Source organism: Clytia hemisphaerica, unplaced genomic scaffold (assembly GCF_902728285.1).
Source record: "Clytia hemisphaerica strain Z4C2 unplaced genomic scaffold, Clytia hemisphaerica genome assembly, whole genome shotgun sequence".
NCBI classification, from domain to species: domain Eukaryota; kingdom Metazoa; phylum Cnidaria; class Hydrozoa; order Leptothecata; family Clytiidae; genus Clytia; species Clytia hemisphaerica.
The window spans coordinates 1,164,581-1,187,819 of record NW_027103962.1 but is presented as its reverse complement, the minus strand read 5'-3'; the positions used below and the strand labels follow the sequence as shown (position 1 = coordinate 1,187,819).

Below are 23,239 nucleotides of genomic sequence, written 5' to 3'. Positions count from 1 at the left end.
AACACTTTTTCTTGATTATTGGCGCCATTCTTAATTCTTGGACAATGGGCCCCCGTATTACCATTTCTTTAGATGATTATGCACTTTAAACATAATTACATTTAAAATAGAAAACCAAAACAGAAGTGGAATGACGTAGATGGCGGCTTAAACCTATGGTTGGAAGACAATAAATGAAAAAAAGCTGACTTAGGATGAAAAAGCGTATCAGCGATGTTTACATTCGATTCAGCACTTATAATTATTAATTAACATAAATCTTGAAGCTTGACTACGAGACTATTGCAAAAAAATCTTAACTTGCGTAAGTTCCTAATGAGGCAGTTAAGGTTGGTTTCGCACCATAAGCCAAATTAAGTATGGATTAATTTAAGTGCGTTGAAAGAAAATTGGAGATTTGATTTAACTATCTTAGGAAAAGAAAATATTTAGCTGAACAATTGTTTATTGTTTTGAATTGAAATTTGAAAATGGAATCAAATTGATGACAAATTGATACTATACCATGGTAGAATATTGAGACATTCTTCTTTTTGTCAAGGTGCTTACCTATTAGATTTGGCACAATATTCCAATTGACTAATTCGATCTTCAAGGAGAATTGGATTTTCAACGAATTAGGGAGCGTCGTTTATGAAAGTTTCTTGTTGACGGGGATTTTAAATTTCATCAAATAAGAGAGCCTATCGAATAGTAGTACGTCTAATTAGAGAGCGTCAACTGTATAAGAAATTGAGTTTAAGAATGTTTGACAGAATTTTCAGTATAAGGAACCATGGAAAGCTGATCAAAATTCGTAATACTCCAGTCAAACAGGCGATTTTCCAGTCCATTTATAGAAGGGGATTTGATAAAAAACAATACTTAAAAGATTCTAATTTCAATTATACTTTTTACCAAAAAATATAAAGAGTATCATATAAATTTTTTAATTAGCAGAGAATTGTGAACTTTTTCTCAGGATCGTTAATAAATTTGAATCTGAAACAATCCAATGATTTTAAAGCCTAAACATAGAATTACGATCAAACGAGTCTCAGTAAGGGTAAGCCCGGTTTTTTTGCTGTTTATTTTTTAACTTCACTGTAACACCTTTTGTGAGTTTCGATGCAGTAAGATAAAGAGAGTTCTAATATACTTCTCATACGAAGTTTTAGCATCAAATGATAAAAGTTCATTTTCTTCTTCTTTATATTCAAACATTTTTGAAACTATTTTTCTTGAAAAAAAAATAGTGCTCTAAAAAATCTTTTCGACTGTGTCCCTAATTTTTTAGAATTGGTTGAAGCTTTGGTAAAAAAAAATGGGAAGAAAAACAAGAATTAGTGCACACGTTTAAGATGTATGAACTTAAAGATCACATATAGAAACAATAAGTTGATGCTCTTGTGTTCAAATGCAACTTTTCATCAAAATTGACTTCAAATCTAAATTCATCTTCATCAAATGTAAATTTCATGGATTGAATTATTAAATTATACAAGTCCCTAAAATTAGTATATGTAATCACATGATAACGAGTGCAATTCGAATATAATTGCACGAGTGATTTTTTTGTTATTAATTTTCAGAGTCCGAAAGGACGAGGAAAATTCGAAACAAAAAAATCACGAGTGCAATTTTCGAACTGTACGAGTTATTATGTGATTACGAGCTAATCGCACAATGGCTTTCACTACTTTTTCCCAGTTAGGAAAGTAAATTACAGAAATTACACTGAGAGTTTTATATTTTTCTCTTCTCTTTATGTCTTTCTTTTATTGTTGTCTATTGATTTTCTTTCTCAAAAAAAAAATTTCGAATGCAATTAAAACGTTCGATGCAAAAACAATGTAAGAAAAAACATGATAATCAATTTTGTAAACATTGGCGCGACATTGGAGAGTGTGATTAACGATTAATTGCTCTCTACAGGATGCAATTAACGATTAATTGCTCTCTTTGAGGGCGTGCCAAATAAGAAAAAATAACCCATCGTGCGATTAAGGAAATTAGCATTCAAAAAATAGTTAAAATTTTTTTTTATTAAGCATTGAGTAATAAAAACTTTAAATTTTAATTTGCAGGTTTCAAAGCCAAATCCTTAGTTTTGTTATGGTTAAAGCAGCTTTAAATTCAGAATTGTCTTCGAATGTTTAGCTCCAACTTCAACCATTGAGGACAAACAGGAATATTCAAAATGATAAAGAAAGGAATTCATAAGCTTAAAAAAAACAAACAAATAAGGTAGTATAATGTAAACAAACTATAAATAAATGGTTGCAATGACAATATATTGACAACTCGTGTCGCCAACAACGGATGATTTTTTTTGGAACTGTTTATGTTATGAATTTATATTTAATAAAAGCAGCAAAGAAGAAATTAATGATAAGTTCCAATTATTTGAATTTGAAGAAAGTGGGGTAGTAAATTCAATGTGGCTGCAATTGTTTATATTTTTTCTTCTAAAATACACATATTCATTGAAAATTGATTCAAAATTGAACTATAAATGTGGATGATAAAAACTATTAAACGGCTAAAAGAAAAGTAGTGCGAAGTGGACTAGTTTTTCAAGAAAAGAATTATAAAATATGAATTGAAGAAAATTATTCTTTGATTTTATTTTTTGCTGTTTGAGAAGTTTAAATTTCCTTCTTGGTGATAATGTTTTTTGATAGCCCTTTAAACTTTCATACCGGCTTTTCGCTTACAATTATTTAAATTTTTGTATATTCTTTGCTCACGTAAAAAATATATTTGATGTTAAGATTAAATTATGATTTAAGATTTTACATTTTCAGAACATTCCTTAAATATAATTTAGTTAATCAAGCCCACATTATTTTTCCTTTTTCCATAATTATTGTTTGACAAAAAGAAGCCCTGAAAAATAATATCAGCAACCTGTATTTGTTTTACATTTCCAGTAAGCAATTTGCCTTGGTTACTATTGATCTATATTTTCTTTGGTAATTTTACAACAATTATCTGCAGACAATAAGGATAACAAAGGATTTAAATTAATTGTAAACGATTGTGAAAAAAAATACCCTTCAAATTTTGTCAATAAATTCATTACTTTGGATGAAATGAGGATCTTTAAGGACCAATTTTTTAGTCCCGAATAAAGTGGATTGTAATAATATATAGAAAATGAATAAATAGATAGAATTTGCCTCACCAAAACTTTAAAAAATCAAAAATTCGACAAAAAAAACTAATATTTTGATGAATAAATTCATCAAATTCAAATAATTAAACAGATAAGGCTTGGTCAATCGTAAAACAAACAAAAACTAAGACAATAAAACATCAACAATGAAAACAAAAGAAAATAATATAAAAGTAACAATACCTTGAACATGCTGCTTAAAGAATGTTAGAAAAATCATCAAATTTGTAAGTGGACTCGATAAGTAAGTACTCTCTCGTGGCTTGGTTAAGGTTGAATGGTTAAAGTCTTGATGTTGTATTACAGATTATCAAAAAATAACTTAATGACGAGTTTGCGCAGAAAAAGGCAAGTATCAATCAAAGCAAAGTCATTATAAGCAACAGATATTTCCTTTTGGCGATATAATTACTTTTTGATATCTCATTTTGACATAAGCTGACTCAAAAAAAATTAATAATACACTCTGCAACTTTATCTTTTGTCTAAGCATTGCTTTTAAAAATAAATCACTTTCCGAAACTTAAAAAATGTCGATAATCGTTTTTCAAATCTAGGAACAATATCAGGAACAAAGGAATTAAATAAATTCTAATTCAGTTTTTTTGAGTGGTGGGGATCACGTGGTCTTGAAGTTGAAACTTCATATAGAAATATTAAAATTTCTGCCAGCCGCAGTGGAAAACTTGCTTAAAATTTCGTCCTCGATGGAAAAAGTACCCTACAATTTTAGACCCACTGGAAAATTGATTTAATTTCATCCCCACTTCAATGATTCAAAATCAATGGAAAAGACTGCACTCTAAAACCATTCTCACTGGATTTTTTTATAGCTAGGAACAATAGATTTTCTATCCCCATTGGGAATTCGATTGCAGGTGTAAAAATGGTAATCATAAACTCAGTCATTCAAGAAGTTGGTTTTTATCTTCTTGATTTTACGACTCATTTTAAATGTTTCCTTTTCGATAATATTCTACTCGTGAATATCTTTTCAACAAACAACAAAATGCTTTATAATTTAGCTATAGATCCACTGTATTAAATTAACGATTGAAGTAAAAATTCTCTTGATTGCAACTGTCCCAGTTGCCATGGGCCTGGGTCAGCACGCTGGAAAATTATCAAAAGAGACACCGTGACATTAAAATAATTTGTTTTCGAAAAAAGTACGTGCGCAGGTTCAGGTATTATTTCAGATTAAAAGATATTAATTTCCACGCCATTAGAAATATAATGACCATTCGAAAATGAATCAATTATCTTTCATTAATTTGACATAATAAGGTATCGAAACAAGCGAAGCCCGGAAGCGTATTTTTTTGCGAAGGCAAATCACTCACAAATCTTTATAATAGCCCCGAGCTTTTTCAGGTGTCTTTATCTGAGTAAATATCAAAATTACTGTATTAATTGAACGAGAAAATAATAAGATACATCATGTCAGAAAATAATGTAAAATGGTCTCAATAAAACTTTAACCGAAAAAAAAAAAATATACGGACCTAGAAAAATGAGTTATTTTTTTATCAAAGCTCGTCGGATAGCTTTGAGTCAGATCATTTTTCTCTTGTTTTGCAAAAACTTATTCAGAAGACTGGTTTAAAAAAAACGATTCTATAGAAGTAGAATAAAGGTGACATAGCATTGCCTAATTACACGCTTTTTTTATAAGAAAACACTTTATAAGAATGCCCATGATGAAAATGGCCAAAAAAATTAAGAACATGCTAAGAATATCACCATCAAGAAATTTTGAGACGTGTGGACTAAATGTCAAATCTAGTCTGAATTAGGATCCTAACCTAAAAATGTAAAAATATTTTAGGATGATTTTCCCAAAAAAGTTTTTAGAATATCCATGATGAAATGGATTTACACCATTTTTATAAAAAAAGCGTGTAAAGATAACAATAAAACTTAAAGGTGTAGTAAAAATCAAATGCCGTAAGTCGGTCTTATATCGACATCCCTCATCTAATTCCGACACCTTTCTTAGAGATAGGATTAAAAGGTACAGAATCACTGATTGAAATTCTTCTCTGCCAATTAGCAACCAGCGATTCCAGCTCTAAAGAAGGGTGTCGGAATTAGACGAGAGATGTCGACATTAGACCAACTTACGGTACCCATTTTTTCGATTACATTTGCTGACAATTGGTTACCCAGCACCTGGTCCTATCTTATTGTATATTGTTTTCCCTGTAAAGTTCTGAAACACACTTGAAACATATTTCATCAAATTGTAACACTTTTTGTGTTTCAGTTTTTAAATGTTTCTATTTGATGAAAAATGTTTCAAGTAGCCCCAGACTTTTTTAACGTAATTATGTAAACCTGAGTAGTATACAGGAATAGACGACAGCAACTAAAGAAATGAAGAAATTAGAAGAACGAAAAGTATGAGAGAAATGCGGGGGCTGGACAAGAGGACATGATAATTGAACAGTTTCTTAAATAATGAAGAAAAGTTTTATAATGAAATTATTGCGCAAAACTATTTTGTCGAGTGTCGTTAGCAAAAATGGGAAAAACCAGGGCAGGAACTTCAATATAACATACAGTTGATGTATTACAAAACTTTCAATTACGTATTTATATTATATTACACTTGTCTAGATATAAAGGCGCAGAAACATGCAAACCAACCATAGGCTGGTGGGTCGAGTAGAAATACTGGCAAATGTTTATATGAAAAATGTAATAGAATCACTTTTTCAGCAGTGTGTAACCTACCTACCATTTTGCTCAGAATTTTCATGAAAGCGTTCAGCGAATATTCTTAAATTAGAAAAAAATGCCTAAAATTTTCACAAAAACGACGTTTTCGTTTTTTATATAATTTTGCTCAATTTAAAGGACGAATGTTTATTTACAACTTAAAAATCAATAAGAATACCAATAATTGTTCTCAATGTATTGGTACCTCTCAGAAGAACAAAAAGTAATTGAATAATAATTCAGAAAAAGTAATTCAAAGAAAAACTTGCAATTGATAAAATCGGTATCAAAACAAGAACCTGTTTACAGTTCGCAAAGTACTAAAATAGAATAAATGCTTCTTTGCTGAGTTGGAAAACAACAAAGGCAAAGTGCATTAAAGAATAGTATTTTTCTCTAACCTAAATCAACACCTATATACAACGGGTTACGGCTGTGTTTATCACACTACTTCACGAAAAACAAAAACAATGTTTTTCTCAGTTGTTAGATTTTTTTCATTTGACTTTAATGCATAGCCCCTTCAAAAATACCGAACCTTAAACTTTCTCACTCTCCCTTCCCTAGACATTCTGAATGTTGTGGCATACTTTTGATCAATGATAAAGAATTTTAATAGATGAATCACTAGAGAGTTTCCTACGGCGCTTTTCTTGTAGTAAATCGAAATCCAAGACTCTCCAGGACTAGTGGCCACCCTAGTTGACGGACCTGGTTATCTGAATTTTTACAAACTAATGAATGGTCCGATCGTCAAATTTTGACCATATTTCTAGCCATTCTCAACTAAGCGAATTGGCAAAAAAAAATGGTTTGAAATGAAAGAAAGATGAATTGGTCAACTAATACTTGTCCAGGGGGTAGGCCTGCTGTCCGGGGGGTCAAAAGTCACAATGTCCGGGGAGGGGGGATTTCCAAAAAACGTTATATCCTGCACCTCCCCCCCCCCCATATTCAATTTTTTTCTGGAAAAGCCTATTCTAAAAAGCTTTATACCAATCAAATACCTTTAAATCAGGCATGCAAGGTGGAAAACTTTTTTATATAGTTCATACAATAATGGAACTGCTAAGTCTAAATTCCCCAAGAATATATAGTTCAACTCTTCCGGTCATTTTAGACAAAAATTTGAAAGAAAGCTGGAATTAAAAGTTCAAATTAGTAGAGAGAATGGAATTTCACGATATGAAAATCTTACCATGCCACGGCCATAGCCCAGGATATGCACACAAAGAAAATATCAAAATTCCTGATGGACCATTGAGAATGTTAAGAAGCCATTTGAACCAACCAACCAATCAATCACTTGAAAAAAGAGGCTTCTTAAATCTGCCACTATAAGAACCAATATGTCAGAGAGTGAGTCTCTGTGACGTCATAGATTTGCCTCTCTCTATAGCTCTCTACCAATCCTCTTGAAATCAAAACAATGCCAATCGTCGATGCCAAAATTGTAAGAATTTATGACCAACTTTGAAATGAAATAAAAATATTCAATTGCACAATAATCTTATTGAATACACACTTTTTATAAGAACCAGTAAATTTTGAATCTGGGCTGTTCTTAATTTTTTGAAATATTCAGGCTTATTTCTTCTTATGATGTTTACTTTATATAAAATCTGTTAAAATAAGTACTGTCTGAAATGTGAGGCTCAGATTGTTCTTAATCTGTTCTTAAGTTTTGGTCAATTTCAGCCTTGTGTTCTTATAAAATTGTTCTTATAAAAGCGTGTACTAACCACTTAGTAAAAAAAGAAAGCTCTACTGTACCCACACTTCTTGATGCAAAACACAAATAATCTGAAGACAACCTCACGGCTATTAAGCCGTCTAGAAAATAATAATAATAACATGCATGGACGCAGTTAAGCCCCCCTTTAGTATGTATATAGCTGTTTTGTCAATAAGAAAGCCGATTTGAAACAAAATTGCATTTTGTTGAGGTATCAAATATAATATAAAAGAATTACCTGGATTTCAAAGCTTTCAAACTTGTTGCAAATGAGTTCATTAAAAAAACTATACGTCATTTGGTGTTTTATTATTTAAGATCTACGAAATAAAATTAGGCGCTTAGTTATTTCAGACTCGTTAACCTTGTAAAGCCGAGATAGCAGCCTTCAATAATTATATCTCAACAGAGCTTTAACTCGGGATCAAAGAAGGTATCTTCAGGATATCAAAAAACTTAATCTGACTACACCCTTTAAAACCAAATTTTGTATCTTCAACAGTTGACGCTCTCTAATTCGACGTTCTACAATTCGATAGGCTCCCTTATTCGATGAAATTTAAAGTCCCCGTCAACAGAAAACTCTCATAAACGATGCTCCCTTATTCGATAAGCTCACTTATTCGACGAAAATCCAATTCCCCTTTGAAGATCGAATTAGAGAGCGTCAACTGTATCAAAAAAAATTACCCCATTAAAACCAAATTTTCCCAAAGGTTACTTAGTGCCAAAATATGTATGAGCTAGAGTTGTGAGGTTATGAGTGATGTGGTTTATAAAGCATGACAAAAGCTTGTCTAGTTCTGTCTCTCAATGTCTAGAAAATATTGGCTGTCTATCCTGAGGCATCTGCATGCGATCAAATTCACAAGAGAGCAATTTTAAAGGGGGAAGACTTAAAAATGAGACAGATATTTTGTTATTTTTACGTTAGAGTTAAAGAACCTCACTTTTCTCGAGTGCTTTTTTATTGCGGATCAAAAAGTTATGTGAGATTCCAGAGAGCTGGCGTACAAGGTAATCAAAAAGAGTATACCGTGTGAAAAATAAAATAAGTAGAGTAGTAACGCCTACTCGATGAGAGCCTATGTTTGCTTAAAAAATAGAAAAAATGGGAGGGTTATAAGCGCTGTAGAAAGTTTACTTGTGTCTTACTAATGATCTTATCTGAGTTGTATGTAGATCCTTTCTATATATATTTACATGCTATTTAAGCTGTTAATATTGTCTTTACTTCTTACGTTTGTTCATGTTCCCTTTTTCCTTCCCTCCCCCCTACTTCAAATTTTTCTTTGCTCACGGATCAATAGGGCAGGTACACACTTTTTTTTATAAGAATGGTTTAAATCCATTTTTTTCATGGATATTCTTAATTATTTTGGGAAAATCATCCTAAAATATTCTTACAGCATTCTTAGGTTAGGATCCTAATTCAGACTAGACTTAACATTTAGTACATACTTCTCAATCATAAAATAGCATTCTTTGAGAAAGGAATGAGCCTTTACTTGGGGATAATTGACAATTTATAATTGAAAATGTTCTAAAAATGACATTCTTAGCTTCAGTTGTAAGATTCCATGATGGTGATATTCTTAGCATATTCTTAATTTTTTGGCCATTTTCCACCATCATGGACATTCTTATAAAATGTATTCTTATAAAAAATAAACGTGTAAGGTAACTTGAGTGGACCTGAAATAACGATCTGGTCAATAAGATGAAAATGGGGGAGGGATTTATTAAGTAATTGATTGCTTAACTTTCAAAATACACCAAAAAAAAGGAAGGATGGGTCTTCCCTAATTTATTTGGAACTCTTTTTTAAAATACTAACTTTTTTTTAAAAGATGGGCCAGAAAAAACTTAAGCTTCCCTTATACAGTCTGGAAATTTTCAATACAACTGAAAGACTTTCTAGACATCTCAAGCTGTTAGTTTTCCAAACCTTTAACAAAAAAAGAAGTGTACTTAAGAAAATTTAGTAAAAAGAAATGCCTTAAAAACACCTGGAAAAAAAATATAATTAAATTTATAAACATTGGTAGAATTCATGATATTCGTGAGGTAATGTTTTCTACGGAAATACTCCAATTTTTACCGGCAAATTTCTGCCAAGAAATGTTTAAAATTTGCCATTACCGCCAAAAACTTGAGTGTTTCCACAGAGACTATTACGTAATGAATATGATTAACCAAGATTATTTTCCTCTGGATCCCACAAAAGAAAGGCTAAGGCATAAGATCTTAAATTTGAGTATTGAAATCAATTTAGTACTGTACCGAATACTGCGATAAAAAATTATGCGAATCGCAGACCAAAACTTAGCCTTTCCTTATGTAATGTAAATGACCAAAAAGAAAATAACGATAAAGAAAATAGTTTTGCCTAATTCAGGCCCCCTCCCCAGTAGCCTATACTAGACGTCACCCGCGTTTTTTTACGCAATTAACGAGATTAAAAATCCCGGTTTTTAGTGAGGTGCTCGCTACCTCCCCAGCTGAACACGCCATAAAAATTCAAATCACGCCAACACGCGAACCGCTGGCTTTGACTTTAAGAAATGCTGATACAGAAAATGAAACAGAAAATAGTTTTTCTGGGACAGTCAAAACCATTTATATGAAACCTTTTGAACAATAAAGTCTATACACACTTACTTTTTATTCTACACCGACAAATTGATGTTGGGGGAGCCAGGATGGTTTAGAGTCAAGGAAATGTTTAAAAATTAATTACCTTCGCATGGAAGATAAAGAGTAGAAATTGGGTAGGGGTACTCATAAACAACTCAAGCGGTAAAAGCCAAACTTTCAAAATAAGATTTCTACCACTGATAAAGAACACTAGAGCTCCTGAAGAGAAGTTAGGCATTTTGGGCCTTGCCCTTTTTAAAGTGGTCCCTCAAAAATGGTTGAAGATAAACGGCGGTTCTATTAAAGTGGTTGTGTCTACTCTCGATGTAAAACCTTCTTTTATATAACTTAGAGACACAAATAAAGACCATGTAGGGGATGCGTATCGTATATAAAATTCCGGTTCGAGAGTTACCCAAATTTGACGTAACCTGTTTCAATTTTCTTAAAAAGGTTTAGAAATCCAATGATTGTATTAACCTCTATCTATTCGCATTTTTAATCCAAATTAAATGAAATTTAATCAAGCAACTCAAAAACACAAAAAGACTGGGGTAACGGTCGGACGGAATAACTGGTACAATATGCATCCCTTTTTTCAAAACATATCAGAGGGGCTGCGTTCAGCCTAATACAGTCCTAACGATAGCGATGCATATAATCGGTAATATTTACACCTTCTTGCAACAAATTTGTAATAAAAGCATGTTGCTCAATTTTGATTGAAATCTAAAGGAAAATTTAAAAATATTTGAGCCCTAAATTAAGGAAAAACTGAAAAATCCCGCAGTAAAAAGGTGAGCATATTTGAAAAGTCTAAATCATAAGAATAGTTAGATGGGGCCCCGTCTACTCACGATTTTTTCTGAACTCGATAGTAGACGGGTAGTTTTGGATAGAAATGCTTCTGATTGGCGGATTATATCTATTGTTCTCCCGAACAATTTATGCAACAAAATTCTGATTGGCCAGTTTTCAAACGGTTTTTTTCTGGTGGCAAATTCAAAATCTCCAATTCTACCATACTAATTTTTATCTCATGTGAGCTTTGTGAAATGGAGTAAAAATTTGTATGGGTCTAGACTAAAGAATAGTAAACCTTAAAAACGATCCTTAGATTCCCGAGATCTTCTAGTTCTGCCTCAAGACGTAAAATTATTTTGATGTTTCGTGCTTAAAGAATAAAACGAGAATTAGCCATCGCAATAGATGAAACATTGTATTTATAACCATGATATTTTTTTTTGTTGATTATTTTCGCTTTTCACATGCTTGACCACATTTTAAATCAAATCTTGGCAGCGATAAGGAAAAAAGCTGTAATTTAAGATATAATTTAAAAACAATTTACGTTTTGTGTTTTCGTTGAAAAGATATTTGCGAGCGGAATATTATTGAATGAAAAAAATGAAATAATTTTTTCTTTCGGTAGAAATTGTGTCATAATTTCTATTTTTACACTAGCAACTATTCAATTAAAGTTTCTGCTTGATTCAATATATTATCTACATCTATTTTTGTTATTTAGCCAGTCAGCGTTAAATTTTGAGCCATATATTTCGCATATAATATCCTTCATCAACAAAATAATCTACTCACGAATATCTTTTCAACGAGCACAAACGCACATTTTCTTTCAAACCCTATTTTCATTCTCAACATTTTTTCGCTCCCACTACCTATCATATTGAAACAGACTTGCAATAAACCTAAGCTCAACAAAATCGTGCTATTTCTGCAAAAAAATAAACTTTAAGCTTAAGAACAACATGTCTGAGACGGACTTTTTTACCCAAAGTACTTTCTTAAGTCTAGACATGGACAAGTCTAGATGGACAAGGTCAACACTTTAAGGTCAATACATATGGTTAACGTGCAAAGTCTATGGTCACAAAAAAGTCTGATATGGAAACCCTTTATGAGAACTTTTGTTTATACATATTTTGAAGCTCTCAGATTCAAACCTTAAATTCGTAATTTAAGCGCTCCAAATTAACAGATTCAGTGGAACAGTTTTTTCTCTATACAGTCGATTTATGGGGAATATCTGCATCTGCCAATTGCAAAAATTTAAAAATTTAAACTTTATCGCCCATGCAAACCTTGTTTTTGTTATACGGTCTAGCTTATTATCATCAAAGATAAGAAAACGAAAGTAAACAAGCGAGTGACCACTGATCTATATCAATGGAAAATGTTTAAAAAAATAATCGAACTGATCTAGTAAACCACTGAACGCAGACAAATAAAAATCAAAAACTTTCTCATCTTAAAGACCTTTAACAAAACCCAACATACCAGACAAGTTCTCAAAAATTTAAATCGGAATTATGGGCCAACAGATCAGTCTTTAGGGTCTAAATAAACCTGAGAGAGCCTAGAATCATATATGTCAATTCATACTAGGATAAAAAAAATTTAAAAAAACTTTTTCTTGGACAAACTTTCCAACAAAAAAGGTTACCGAAACATCAAGTATGTAAAAATGCAAATGCTTTAAATTTGATAAACTGGGGAATGGGCGAACTCTGTGTTTATTGACTTAACCCTTTGAAAGGAACATATTCATAAAAAAACATTAAAATTCCAAAAAAGATGACACAAATATAGATGTTTCTTGTCTATATTTGTTTTGAAAGCTTCAAAGATTAACCAAGGGCTTAACGTGTGATTGGAAAAAAGAGCGCTCAAGACATTTTCTTGGCATGTTGAGAATATCAGAAATAAAAAAATAAAAAAGTTGAGGAATTCAGACAATCTGACAGTAAACTTAATGATTTTATTTATTTTAAGTGAGCGGGCGTGTTAAGAGCTTAAAGATCAAACCGTTTCAATAAATTAAAAGCGTTTTAATACTTTATTGCGCAAGCTTTTTAAGTTCATTTAAAGACCTTCTTGGTTTTAAATAACAATAAAAATGTTTTTAAGCAAGTTATTTCTTTTTGGTTTTTTAAGTCGATGTTTAAGACGATGTTAAGTTCTGATAAGAAACAGAGAACAAAGACAAACACCGCAATTCTTTTTGGGAAAAAAATTGTGACTCGGTGCTTTTTATAAGAACAACTAAAAGTAGGCACACCTGAGAGTATTCGACAGACTTTAGGTACACGCTTTTTTTTTATAAGAATGGTGTAAATCCATTTCATCATGGATATTCTTAACTTTTTTGGGAGAATCATCCTAAAATATTCTTACAGCATTCTTAGGTTAGGATCCTAATTCAGACTAGATTTAAAATTTAGTACATACGTCTCAAAATTCCATGATGGTGATATTCTTAGCATATTCTTAATTTTTTGGCCATTTTCATCATGGACATTCTTATAAAGTGTATTCTTATAAAAAAAAAGCGTGTAGCGGCCTTACAAATACAGAATGGAAATGCTTAGCTATTCAAAGTCAGTTAGTCATTCCTTTGAATTGAGCCTCGTATTAATGGTCATAGGTAGGTTTTACGTATGAGACGGAAAATGGACTTTACACAGCAAATTAACACATTCTTAAGATTTTGGTGAATTATGCTGAACTTCGAGACGTAAAAGCCCCTTTATATGCTTCACAGAGATGGAAATTCGTCTGAGACGGAGGAACTATTTACCAGTGATGATTTTTAATTTTCACCAAATAATTTAAAGGTTGATGGTGATGTCGGGTACACAAAAGGCTTCACTGGCTTAAATGTTAGGAACAAGTTAAGAACATTTTAAGGCTTCATAGAATCAAAAACACCCTATTTCTTAGTATAATGGTAAAAAATATTTACAAAATGGTCAAAATAAGAGAACATGTTAAGAACATTTTTAGGCTTAAAACTCAAAAAGCTACGAACATCCAAAGTCTTCAAAAATTTTGGATGTTTTTATAAAAAAACGTGTACTAAAAATCGATTCCTCGGGTCGGACCCACCAAACCTGTCTTTAGGTTTTAAATCCAAACGACCCCTGTGTGTACCAGGCTTCAAATTAATAAAAATACCGGCTACGATGCCACAAGGTTCCAACCATCTGAACTTAGTATTATCAAGTGGTATAAATATTTGGAGAACAAAACCCTTTCTGAGTTCAAAAGAGGGAAGAAGGTAATTCTTCATTTTTCAAATGTCCAAGGATTCTTTTCTATAATATTCATAAAAAAAGAGCAGATTAATTATTGCTAAACTTTATTGTAACACCCGGTATATCGATTTATTTTTAATTACTTTGAAAATATTTAAAATATTTTGAAAAGAAATTTAAGAATTTATTCAAAAATTTAATATCGAAAAATTATGTCACAAATATTTCAATGAACAATTAAACAAACTATTTCATACCAGAGAAAGCCTACTTCAGGTAAATATGATTTTCAATCAGATTCAAATTTCCATTACCATCAAAACATAGATTATTGTCTAGCGTCGTAACAAATCAAAATGCTGACTCAGTAATTAAAATTTAAAATTGCAATATATGTGTCTATATACTTTAAAATCTTCCCAGAGACTGATAAAATATTTTGAAACTTGGAGAAAGTCTGATAAAAATTGAGAAACAAAAAAAACGAAACAAAAAACGATCTGAGAATGTTTACTTTGACGATTTCTTCACAGATACTGTTTACCATCTATTTTTTTGTTTGTCTTCATTTGAGTGCTTACTTTAAAATATCAGCTGATTATTCGTGGTGGTGACCCCGCCCATAAGACCATTCGTAAGTTGTTTTTTTATATGTAAATAAAGGTGACTAAAAATCAAGAATACAGGTAGGTACGGTAAGATTTTTCTAGCCAGTGGAGATAGTACTTAATCTCATGGGAATTGATATTCTCATATTTTTCATGGCGAGGGATTTCAATTCTTTTGTTTTCAAGTCAGAAAATTCAGTGGAGAAGGAAAAAATAGTAAATATTTTGCAGTGGGGATTGTTTTTTTTTTTGATTGATTTAAATGGAGACAAAAATTGGAGGAAAATTATCCACTGGGTACGATATTTTTGCCAATTTTTCCAGTGGGAAGGGATCCCAGTGAGTCTGTGAGAAGGGGGTGCAAGAATAGTTGAGTCTCCAGAATAACCCGAACCCGATTACTCGAATGTCTCCTTAATTCGAGTAGGTTTTCTTTTCCTTTCACTAAACAATACCTTATAGACCAGAAAGTTCTCCCAGCGTTTTCGAGATATAGAGTTAACTATCACTGTATCAGAATTCATAACAAATATACACACCAATCGAGAAAAATCTGTTAGTGTTATCGATAAGACACCCCTGTGTCACAGACCCGCTGGGGACCTCAGCCCCACTGGAAAAGCTGGCAAAAATTTCCTCCCCTGTAGAAAAATACCCTGGAATTTTAGCCCCACTGAGAAATTGACTTATATTTCATCCCCACTGAAAATTAAATGTTCAAAAATTGCACTCCAAACCATCCCCACTGAATCTTTTAACCTTTGAACAATAGAACTTCTATCCCCATTTGGATTTAAATAGGAATTTTTATCCCCACTGAGCAAAAATGTTCCACCGGGGGACAAGGGTGTGATAAGTAATGGCATTGACTAGTATTGAAACTTTTATTCTCTGAAAGATTCATGGTCTACTTAATGAAATTTTGCTGAGGTTAGTGATTCACAACAGTGCTATCACAGTAATTACGATCGATTTCAAGAACAATTTGGTCCAGATAAATTAATTTTTATCGGCTCAGTCAATAAAGTCAATGAAACCAGCATTTTCACCACAGTTTAATTTCTGAAAATAATCGTATCGATCGGGTATCGATCAAAGTAAAAACTTAAAGAAAAAAAAAAACTTAAATTCTAGAAAATTCACATATAAGTTAATGTACACGTTTTTTTTTTATAAGAACGTCAAAAATTTTCGAAGCCTTCGGTTGTTCTTATTTTTTTGGATTTGAAGCCTAAAAATGTTCTTAAAATTGTTCTTATTTTCAGCATTTTTTGAGCATTTTGATTACTTACTTAAGAAATTGCATGTTTTTAAGTCTCCAAAGCCTTAGTATGTTCTTAGAATGTTCTTAAATTTTTGGGCCTCGAAGCCTTATGTTCTTATATAGTTTGTTCTTATAAAAAAAACGTGTACAGTTAACAAGATTTCTTTTAGACTTCTATGTCAACCAAGTGGAAGATGATACATCAAATACTCTTATCTTATCTAATTATTCGAAATAATTACCATTTACCAAAGCATTTCAAAACTTAGAGGTAAATTGTCAACCAAAGCAGAGTTGAAATGTAAAAGGTTAAAAGGTGTTGACCACATTAGAAAAATATTCTTTTCTCTTTCCATTGAATTTATACCGGTCACTTGTCTGACTTAAGATCTAGGGCCAATTGAAGCATTTGTCATCAAATAGAAACATTTGAAAACTGAAACACGTAAAAAGTTTTACTTTGATGAAAAATACTGTTGCATAAAACTTTAGGCACTTTTTGTTTGATTGTTTGATTTGATTTTTGATACACAAATTCAAATTCGTCGCTTTTCATAAAATGAGGTGGGCCACTTGAAACCAAGTTTATCAAATAAAATGCAACTTGTTTATTAACTCGAATCTGATTGGCTATTCCTTACAAAAGCAGTTTATTTTGTAACGAATTATCGAACTAATGCAATTGATACAAACTCGACAAAAGACAATACATTACCAATGAGTTGTTTTGTGTCATCGGCATCGGGTGTAGAACACTGTCAAAGATCTATCATAGAAAACCAATCCAAACTAAAAGAAACCAAACCACAATCAAACCATCCCTAGATTCAGCAGTACTTGCTAATCACTTATGCACCAATTCTAAGGGACTAAATGAAAATTCATAAAGTTATTAGGGGAGGGGGGGAATTCAAAGTTATGAAGCAGAGGTTTCTGAAAGTGATCAAAATTATAATAATGTTCAATGACGTCATTGGCGAATCATAAACACCACTTATACCGGAAATTATCAATCTTCTATATTTGACGGTTATCAAAAAATTTAATTTGAGCTAAATCAGACACGATGACTAAGCTAAAATAGGCACAATAAAATGGTAATTTTTGATAATTAATTACTTCATTATATATTCAGACCATCATTTTTCAATAAATTTTCATGTTTTTCTATAAGAACTAGTAAATTTGGGCGTAGTTTTAGCTGTTTCTTTCTAAGCTTAATTTTTTCAAGAATCTTAATTTGGCCGATTATTTTACTCTTAAGGAACAAAAGGAGACTAAAATCAATTTTTTGATTGTAATTTCTTAATCAAATCTGAGACAGAAATTGTTCTTAAGTTGTTCGTGAACTTCAGCCAAATTTTAGACTAGACTCATGTTCTTTAATTTTTCTTTGTTAAAAAAATTGTATGCACAATATACTAGCTATGCCATCAAAACTTTCATTTTAACATTTAGATTCGAGCACAACCTATGCTGTTCTTAATATTTCGAGACATACAAGATTATGATGTTAATACTAGTTTAGGACTAAAATGGCGTTGATGGTTGAAATTAAAATTATATTTTTAATTTATAAAATCTTAGGCTCAACTTATTATTACACGCTTTTTTTTTATAAGAATGGTGTTTTTTCATTTCATCATGGATATTCTTAACTTTTTGGCGAAAATCATCCAAAAATATTCTTACGGTATTCTTAGGTTAAGATTGAAATTGGCAATCTACGGGTTAAAATGCCTTTAAAATGGCATTCTTAGGTTCAGTTGCTAAATTCCATGATGGTGATATTCTTACCATATTCTTAATTTTTTGGCCATTTTCATCATGGACATTCTTATAAAGTGTATTCTTATAAAAAAAAAGCGTGTAATCTGTCCTTCTTTAGCTTTGGGTTGCTACCCTTCATTGTTATCTATAGATTGTGGACCACGATAAAGCTGAGAAGCATCAAAAACCATCTTTCAAGTCTTGATATGACCGACTCAGTCAATTGTTGAAAACGCGACCTTGCGCAACGTAGCCAGGTCTTCTTTGACACTATTAGTCTTCTGCTCATTCTCCAAGGAAAAGGTTTGTTGTATACGCTTTTTTATAAGAACAAACTATAGAAGAACATAAAGCTTTGATGGCCAAAATTTTAAGAATAATTTAAAACCATTAGGCTTTGCAGACTCTAAAACACCCGATTTCTTAGGAAAATGGACAAAAATTCTCAAAAAATGATGAAAATAAGAGCATGTTAAGAACATTCTTAGGTTTAAAACTGAAAAAAATTAAGAACATCTGAAGGCTTCAAAAATTTAAGAATATATAAATTTCATACCCAATCAATTGAGATATAAAAAGTAAAAAGTCAAGTTACACAATTTCCCTTGGATATTCATTACTATAAAATCTACGTGATATCTTGCACGGGGGTTGAACACATTTCTTTTTTAACCAGGACAGCCGTCTAGTTTGTCACCAATTACATTGTCTGAAATGGAAATCCTATAATTTACTTTTTGATGCGGTTAACAGAGACTACCAAAGATGCGGTCGCGATAAAGGTCCGTATAAAATCAACTTCCCTCTTGATAAAAAGAAAAGAATCGATAAAAATCTTATACCTTGTAATGGTAGAAATTTTGTCAGCAAAAAGTGACGAAAAAAATCACTCAGCGACGAAAGTTTTTATCAATGATTAATTTTTACCGGCGAATAATTTAACCAAATGGTATTGGAATTTGATTATATCTATTTAAACCTTGTAAAATTGAGATGAACCATCGCATAGTCAATAAAATTTTTAGAATAACAGAAAGATTCAGTTCAAATAAACATTGGCGTATACACCTTTTCGACCGTAGCCGCCAATTACCGCGCGGGCATTTTTTTGTCCGTTTCACCACCCTAAAACCGTCCCAGTTTTTTGTTCGCACCTATAGACAATAGAAAAAGGTGTACAAAAATACACGAGTATAGACTGTCGAGTTTAGGGAGATAATTGAATAATAAAGTGGCACACGCCTGCCCGCACGACTGCGGTCGAAAAGATGTATTGCGCCGCGTAGTGTGCCTATAGTTTAACCCAGTAAATAACATCAATCCGTAACTATTTAAATTTCCAAATAGTTCATGATTTCAAATGTGCGTATACACCAAAACTACCAAAAATACCAATTTTCACTTTATTTATCCGATAGTCTTTTTTACAGGCGGCGTAAAAAATCAATGTATTGACATGGTTCGTCACTAGGATCAGACCAGTGTGGCCATTGGCAACATAATGATCACTTTCCAACAGACTCGATAGAAAACGATGATTAACGTCAGACATAGGAGACCCGTATAACAAGATATACTCAAGGGAGTTCGAGTTCTCAAAACAAAATCTTTTCTAGGTAGTTCGAGACAGTTGATAACTGTCATCTCCCGTCAAAACTTTTTACGGCTAAAACTAATCATTTCGCTCGCATTATGCTTAGCATTCTATTGTTCTGAAACAATAGAGCCATTGTTTAGGTACAAAAACTGAGCCTACATATGCTTATAAAGGTCGTGCTTATAGAAAAAAAACACGTAAATGATAATTCATTTTTCAATGAGATTCTTAATCCAAGTCGCACGTGAAAATTACAAACCAAAAACAACAAACACCTCCTCACCATAACAGATGAGATGTAGTTTTTATAAGATACTTTAATAATTGGTGATTTGAAGTAATATGAATGACGTGTTCTTTAGAAAAAGTAACAAAATTGTTTTATTACTGGTTAACGCCCAACAAAATCAAATAAGAGCTGGTAAAAACTCCATCTCGTCCCCACCATAAGCAAATTTATGTATTCTGTGTTAGAAACAGTACAGAGCTCAATAGATTAATTTTTCCACCGTTATAGATGCTGGTGAGTTTACTTGTGTTTTTCTCCGACGTAGACGGTTAGCTCCTAAATTGTCTAGATCCTGACCAACTGAGAACGACGGTAAGCAAGCACATTTTACCGTCCTTGATTTTGCGGGTCAGAACTGCAGCTAGTTCCAAATCGCTTATCAGTCACTCCAACGTCCTCAAAATATGCAAATACATTAACTCACTATGACTGACTGAAGGAGGATGGCAATAGAGTCTAACGCTTTTATCTTTCTCCATTGTTTGCCTTAAATCCTTTCAGCCATCCTCCGACCGAAAATAAATGAAGATTCATCATAAATCGTCACGTCAGCTTATGGTAAGGACGGATACCAATAATTCATGATATATGCGTCATTAAAATTTCTTCCGAATTACATCATGGACCCAACAGCTACGTCACTTGCAACCAATCAGCTGTTTGGTCCGTGGAAAACATTGCAATGGTGCATATCATGAATATTCATGAAAAAAAGATCACCAAAATATTGATACAAAAAAATATTGAAAAACATATTTGTTTCTTATACCCACCGAAATATATGGTTCCTTTTAGTAGCTAAGATACGTAATTTTTCAAAATAAAATCACAAATGATAGGAAAAAATTAAAAAAAGAATACAAAAAAACTTACTAGTTGTTGATATGTTTTTGTGAATTTTCTTCAGCGTGGGCGACAGATAGTTTTACTTCATTTTCACTGGCAGTAAACAACCCATCCAACGTCATGAAATCAAATGTACAAACATCTCCTTAAATGCATCCAGCTTGCAATAGAAGATTTATTCTCAAGACTTTTAGATTTGTTGTTCTTGAGTTGGTTAGAGTTGACCAAGCTGACGTTACTGAAATGTATATTATAATGATGAGAATATCAGCAAGACAATGTTTAACTTTTCTAATCAAATATTTCGATCAATACACTAAAAATAGTTCCCATAAAGTACATACGTTTTTAACCAGTCGTTTTCTTTACCCGGTGGGAACACTTAGAATGTGTGACCTAGAGAAAATGAAAACGCCAAGTGTAAGACTTTAGATGTGTCTGATAAAGTTTGTCTTTAAAAATGATGAAAAAGAGGTGCAAAAAAGGTTTTCACTGAAAGATAAAAGGGAATGGAGTGGACCGAAGCACTTAAAAAACTAATGATCACATTAAGATATACAATAATATGCAAAGAGTAAAAAATTGAGTAAAAATGAAAAAGAAGTATTACAAAAAAAAGAAAAAGTGAAATTCCATATAAAGTGCTCCTCCAGACTAAGTAGAGTTAATAGAGCCACGTAGAGTTAAGACAGGCTTTCAAGTCAAATATACTTTTTCATCAGAGAAAACACAGTAATCTGATAAGCTAGCTATTTCACAGCTTGTCAATCATCGTTAGCTTTTTGGTTTTCAAAAAAAAAAAAAATGGAACATTTTACTCCCCCCCCCCTTCCAACCCTATTGTTTTCATAATAAATTTTTCTCTAGAGACTTTTCTTACATGGTCAACGAAAAATATATTATAATATATATTAAAAAGAATTTGGAAAAGAAAAGTTAAGTCGCAAAACAGACAGACAACTGTCTAATAGTATTACTAAGGGCTTAAAGAATTCTTTGTAAAAAAGTATAGACTTTTATCAAGAAAAATCTCTATTTTTATTAAAAAAAAAACTGGAATGCAAATTTCTTTCCTTTATTATTTCAAATTTTTCCAGTCACTTAAAGTATGTTGATCAAAAGTATTGAATTTCCAATATGAGCTTTCCTATTTCTTGACTAAATTAAAATCGGGATAGAATTCTATATCTCTCCTGCTTCCTCTTAGTCTCTCCCCTTTTTTGAGAGCTCTTGAAAAAAGAAAATCCCAGCTTAAAATTAAAGTTTTTCAAGCAAATCTTGGTAGAGGAGTAACTCCTTTATAAGCTTTTAAGAAAGACATTGTTAATATTATAAGCGCTTAAAATAACCAAAAACAAGCTAGATGCTGAATGGACCTACCTGATGATGAAAGTTGGATCGCAATGCGAGGAGAAAAAAATCAGACAAAAAATGTAGCGTTTAGCGAAAATGCATAACACAATAAATTCAACATTGATTGTTGATGGGGGAGAGGGAAAGGTTTTAGGGGAAAAATAAATAGAAAGTTCTGGTCGCAAAAATCAGTTTTATTGACAATTGAATCATGCTTGATGGTGAGCATTGTTATCAATAATGTTGTGTGAAAAAACATAGAAATACAAGGAAAAAATCGAATGAAAATCTGCAAAAACAGCGATTTCCGGCATTTTCAACCGAAAAAAAAAATTATCAAAAATCGAACTCAGCCATTTTTTGAGCATTGCGAATACGCATCTTTCTGCAAAAAATCAGAAAAAACTTTTGATGAAAATTCGAGAAAATGTAATATAACCGGTTTTTCTGGCATATTTCCGGCATTTTCGGCCGGAAAAAAATGTTTTTCGAAAATCGGGCTCCGTCACTTTTTAGGTATTGTCATTTTACATCAGTGTGCAAAATTTCATAAAAAAATATAAAGTAGAGCTCGAGAAATTCCGAGAAGTACCGTTTTTCCGGCGAAAATCGGCTGTTCCGGCGATTTTTAGAAAGTTCCGGCTTCAAAAATCAGTTTTAGTGACAATTGAACCATGCTTGATCGTGGACATTGCTATTAACAATGTTTTTGTGTGAAAAAACAACCAATTATAAGGAAAAAATCCGATGAAAATCTGCAAAAACGGCGATTTCCGGCATATTTCCGGCATTTTCGACCGGAAATGAATTTTTTTCGAAAATCGGGCTCCGTCACATTTTTGGCATTACCATTTTGCATCTTTGTGCCAAAAATTAGGAAAAACTAATAAGCTAATCCCGAGAAAAGCTAGTAACGAACGAACGAACGAACGAACGAACACGGGTTAATTTATAGGACCTCCACCGGGGTAGGTCCAAAAAATTATTTTAATCATGTGATACCTTATAGGAGAAGAGATAAAACGGCAGTTGTTTTTGAGTGCACCCATGTAACAAATGATCAAACGAAAGATCCTAAGGCTAGTACCAGCCACGCCCTATCCTTTTCTGCTTTCAACTCCAACAGGGAAAATGCCACTCGGACCCATTTTCTCTAAATTTGCCTGATGTTTTTCTAAATCTTAGTCCAATTGTTGGATATTTAATC

At 32.1% G+C, this 23,239-nt stretch overlaps 1 protein-coding gene across 6 annotated transcripts in view; it reads right to left on the bottom strand.

The window, feature by feature from the left end:
* The window catches only part of LOC136810236 (uncharacterized), an 80,654-nt gene that overhangs the window by 39,495 nt on the left and 17,920 nt on the right, over nucleotides 1-23,239 (bottom strand). The window contains exons 1-3 of one of the 6 annotated variants that reach the window (XM_067066805.1): nucleotides 21,024-21,038; nucleotides 20,707-20,917; nucleotides 7,077-7,349 (exon numbers count right to left, since the gene is read on the bottom strand). In XM_067066805.1, coding sequence (XP_066922906.1) covers nucleotides 7,077-7,090 — 14 coding nt within the window. In that variant the 5' untranslated portion in view covers nucleotides 7,091-7,349; nucleotides 20,707-20,917; nucleotides 21,024-21,038. Of the gene's footprint in view, nucleotides 1-3,340; nucleotides 3,450-7,076; nucleotides 7,350-7,851; nucleotides 7,921-16,892; nucleotides 16,971-20,706; nucleotides 20,918-21,023; nucleotides 21,039-23,239 lie in introns of those variants that run through there. The other 5 variants (XM_067066804.1, XM_067066807.1, XM_067066809.1 and 2 more) reach the window with 5 other exon arrangements.